Raw genomic sequence first — 4,596 nt, 5'->3', positions numbered from 1 at the left:
AACAGCACTTTGCTGACGCTCCTTACTCAGTAATCCCACCGATGTTTTCAACAAGCTCAAAGCCCACAACCCCGAGGCAACCAATGCCACCGACCGCGCTGCACTAGAGGCGTATCTCTCCGCCCGCCGCGAATACGACGAGGCTGTCAAGGCAGCCGACGAGGCCATCGACCACCACAAGCGGCTCCTACGCCAACAGGACGACCGCGTCCTCACCGAGCTCATCCGGCTCGACAATCTGAAAGTTGCCCATCGCTTTCAACCGCTCTTACCACGCAGCATCCGGGCACGGCACAACAAATTCATCCCGTGCGCCATCCCCAACGCATACTTACCCCTACCCGCACCCCTACCGACGTCTGCCTTCAGGCGCCCCCCGATCCCATCCCCTTTCCTCCAAGCAACGCCGCGAAGCACTACCATCCCGGCCGACTGGCAACCCAACCCTGGTTGGACCCCAAAGGGAAGCTGCAGGCGATGCGGATCGTCTCGACACTGGGTACGGGACTGTCCAGACGTACGATGCGCAGGATGCGGAAAAGAAGCCCCTGGACACCTGGAGCGAGAGTGCGGAACCAGGCCAATGAAGCGACACGTATCCGCACCACCTGAAGAACCTGCGCGACGCGTGGGGGTGGTCGTCGACAATGTGTTCCTCAAAGGAATCATCAACGAGGCGAAGGAGAGGAAGGAGAAAGAAAGGCAGATGAAAGCGATACCCATCCCTCCACCGCGTAGCGCTAACCCCGAACCCCCCGCCAGTCCCGTCGCGGGACCTTCGCGCCCCCGCCCCGATACACCCGTCGTCTTTCGCAAAGTCGATCCCGACTGGAGACCGGACACCACTCAATGGACGTGGGACAGCTCCTGGCCGAATCAGAAGCACCTCTCTGGCGAGGAATGGATGAACGTAGGGAGGAACACGCGCAAGGAGTGGTTCGACAAAGAGGAGGACGACGGCGTAGATTGGGAGTTGTATGGAGATGGTGAGCAGTAAGTAGTCGAATGGGACTTCGACTCTGGTAGGGGGGTAATGAAACATTTGTCTTTCCGTTCTATTCCTTGTACTACTAGCGCCCATACTGGCGCCTGTCTTAGTGCTCACCCGCAGGTTGAACATTATGTAGCTTACATAATGGGGTCCGTGCGCACTTCGTGCCTGGTATCGTATCACTACGTTTCTTTCTTCACTAACACGACCACATAGACACGATGGTCCGTGCGCAGTCGGTACTTGTATAAGTAGTTGTACCATTAGTTGGTCGAACCCTAAGTTCGACCTGGTTATTCATTCAAGTCTCTGCTCCTCTTCGCTTGGAGTAGTGGTCATTCTCGACTTCCTCGCTCGATCTTCAGGACGACGCACTGTCCATAAGTCCTCGCTCGTCGTCTACGAGTCAGGCATCAACATAGGAGTATAGACCATTGTATCACTGAACACGAGGGGGGGGACCCGGATCTTCTGTTTTTGGAGAGAAGTACGACAGATTTTATACTACGCAAGGGACACTACGACTATTGAGAGTGGCACACTAGTACGAGGGGCTTTGCATTGTCCCGCATGAGTCTGCCTCACCGAGTGGCACGTATCAAGTCCATCGGTAGAGTGACGTCATGCCGAACACGGAGATGAAGAGAAACATACGAGACACTTCGGACCGGTATCCGTCGTCGAAGGCATGCCGCGAGGTTCGATACCTAATCAGGAAAGACCGGCTACGTCGGTGTGGCACGGAGCGATGCCCGCACTTTGGATGAACGGCGTCAAGTGGCCCTATTGTCCGCCGAATGCGGGAGATGTCCCGAGATCTACGCGCTGATAGGCGCCAAGCCCCTCTGGGCCCCGATACAGCTCTTTTCGGCAATCGCATCCCGCCCGGCACTTCAGCTCAGTCACCCAACACTTCGATTTCGCCTTCGACGCTCTTCGACACCTTCGACGGTGCGCGACGCTTACTCAAAGCTCGGCACGGTCGTCCCGATGCCTCGCGCGTAGATCCCGGGACATCTTCCGCATTCGGCGAACAATAGGGCCACTTGACGCCGCTCGGCCAAGCGCGCGCTTCGCTCCAAGCCACACCGAAGTAGCCGGTCTTTCCCGATTAGGTATCGAACCTCGCGGCATGCCTTCACGACGGCTACCGGTCCGAAGTGGCCATATGTTGCTCTTCATCTCCGCGTTCGGCATGACGTCACTCTACCGATGGACTTGGTATGTGCCCCTCGGTGAGGCAGCTTCTTGAGGAACAATGCAAAGCCCCTTGTACCAGGGTGCCACTTTCGATAGTCGTAGCGTCCTGTGTAGTATAAAATCTGTCGTACTTCTCTCTAAAAATACAAGATCCGGTTCCCCCCTCGAGTTCAGAGCTCACAAGTCGAGTTCGCCCCGCGTCTAAGCCTTCAACTGCGTCACTTCGTCCCTCGCTGCGTAACCTCGAAACCTCGTCCACGGTGTTTACTCGTCGATACCATCTCGACGAACCCTTCGACTTCGACTATTGTCAAAGAAACTGCGAACCGCGCCCTAGCTAAGTCCACCCTTCGAGTTGTGTCCCTTCCTTCTACGATACATCGAAGAGCTCTGCCGAGCTTCGATCGTCTCCGCTAACCACCCACAGCCTCCGAGTAGCTTCGACGACGTGTCGAAGCCACCTCGTACCTTCCCCATCGTTCGTAGCCTTTTCCAAGGGTGTTTCTCGTGTTCACTCGAACCGCGGGACACCTTGCTGCTAACTCCCCTCTCACTAGACTATAATCCGTCTCTCTAGTCCCTTTAGGTCGCACCCAGGTTAGGGGTTAGGGTTTCGTAGGTCGTATCAGCGCGAGGCATCGGGATGACCGCGCCGAGCTTCGAGCAAGCGTCGCGCACCGTCGAAGATGTCGAAGAGCGTCGAAGGCGAAATCGAAGTGTTGGGTGACTGAGCCGAAGTGCCAGGCGGGATGCGATTGCCGAAAAGAGCTGTATCGGGGCCCAGAGGGGCTTGGCGCCTATCAACGCAGCCTTCATATTATGACCACTATATCACAGAGAATATATAGCGGGCGGTTTTCGAACCATACAAAGTGTCATATCCTGAAAGAATCCGCACTAATACAAGTCTTCAAAAATATCCGCATAAGCCTTGAGCAAATGTTTGCACTTGAAAACAGGACATTCAAGCTGATACAACAGTCTATACTCCTATATTGATGCCTGACTTGTAGACGACGAGCGAGGGCTTATGGACAGTGCATCATCCTGAAGATCGAGTGAGGAAGTCGAGAATGACCACTACCCCAAGTGAAGAGGAGCAGAGACTTGAATGAATAACTAGGTCGAACTTAGGGTTCAACCGACTAATGGTACAACTACTTATACAAGTACCATCTATGCACAGACCACTGTATCTGTGTGGTCGTGTTAGTAAGGAAAGAAATGTAGTGGTACGATACCCAATACGAAGTGCGCACGGACCCCATTATGTAAGCTACATAATGTTCAACCTGCGGGTGAGCGCTAAGACGGGCGCCAGTATGGGCGCTAGTAGTACAAGAAATAGAATGGAAAGATAAATGTTTCATTACCCCCCTGCCAGAGTCGAAGTCCCATTTGACTACTTACTGCTCACCATCTCCATACAACTCCCAGTCTACGCCATCGTCCTCCTCTTCATCGAACCATTCGTTGCACGTGTTCCTTCCCACATTCTTCCATTCCTCGCCAGAGAGGTGCTCCTGATGCGGCCAGGAGCTGTCCCACGTCCATGGAGTAGTGTCGGGTGTCCAATCGGGGTCGACTTTGCGAAAGACGATGGGTGTATCAGGGCGGGGGCGTGAGGATCCCACAATGGGACTAGCCTGGGGTTCGGGGTTAGTGCTGCATGGTGGGGGGATAGGTACCGCCTTCGTCTGCCTCTCTCTTTCCTTCCTCTCCTTCGCCTCGTTGATGATTCCCTCGAGGAACACGTTGTCAACGACCACCCCCATGCGTCGTGCAGGTTCTTCAGGTGGTGCGGATACGTGTCGCTTCATTGGCCTGGTTCCGCACTCTCGCTCCAGGTGTCCAGGGGCTTCTTTTTCGCATCTTGTGCATCGTATGTTCGGACAGTCTCGTACCCAGTGTTGAGACAATCCGCATCGCCTACAGCTCCCCTTCGGGGTTCAACCAGGGTTGGGTTGCCAGTCGGCCGGGATGGTAGTGCTTCGCGGCGTTGCTTGGAGGAAAGGGGATGGGATCGGGGGGCGCCTGAAGGCAGACATCGGTAGGGGTGCGGGTAGGGGTAAGTATGCGTTGGGGATGGCGCACGGGATGAATTTGTTGTGCCGTGCCCGGATGCTGCGTGGTAAGAGCGGTTGAAAGCGATGGGCAACTTTCAGATTGTCGAGCCGGATGAGCTCGGTGAGGACGCGGTCGTCCTGTTGGCGTAGGAGCCGCTTGTGGTGGTCGATGGCCTCGTCGGCTGCCTTGACAGCCTCGTCGTATTCGCGGCGGGCGGAGAGATACGCCTCTAGTGCAGCGCGGTCGGTGGCATTGGTTGCCTCGGGGTTGTGGGCTTTGAGCTTGTTGAAAACATCGGTGGGATTACTGAGAAGGAGCGTCAGCAAAGTGCTGTTGCC

At 55.5% G+C, this 4,596-nt stretch overlaps 2 protein-coding genes across 2 annotated transcripts in view; one reads left to right on the top strand and one right to left on the bottom strand.

Annotated features, from left to right (window-relative positions):
• Positions 1-22: 22 nt before the first annotated feature.
• Positions 23-2,031, top strand: POSPLADRAFT_1150885 (hypothetical protein; the record flags this gene model as incomplete). Its single annotated transcript, XM_024486470.1, has 3 exons — positions 23-993; positions 1,298-1,367; positions 1,798-2,031. Coding segments are annotated over 3 exons (1,275 nt in total), but the record flags the coding sequence as incomplete, so codon positions are not given.
• Positions 2,032-2,816: 785 nt separating this feature from the next.
• Positions 2,817-4,596, bottom strand: part of POSPLADRAFT_1150336 (hypothetical protein) — a gene marked incomplete at both ends in the record, with an annotated part of 3,325 nt that continues 1,545 nt past the window's right edge. Inside the window, 2 exons of the mRNA XM_024486406.1 lie at positions 2,817-2,988; positions 3,602-4,088. Coding sequence (XP_024336395.1) covers positions 2,817-2,988; positions 3,602-4,088 — 659 coding nt within the window. The remainder of the gene's footprint in view (positions 2,989-3,601; positions 4,089-4,596) is intronic.

This window comes from Postia placenta (genome assembly GCF_002117355.1).
Source record: "Postia placenta MAD-698-R-SB12 unplaced genomic scaffold POSPLAscaffold_12, whole genome shotgun sequence".
NCBI classification, from domain to species: Eukaryota; Fungi; Basidiomycota; class Agaricomycetes; order Polyporales; family Adustoporiaceae; genus Rhodonia; species Rhodonia placenta.
The sequence above is the reverse complement of the archived record's forward strand: the minus strand, read 5'-3'. Positions and strand labels throughout refer to the sequence as shown.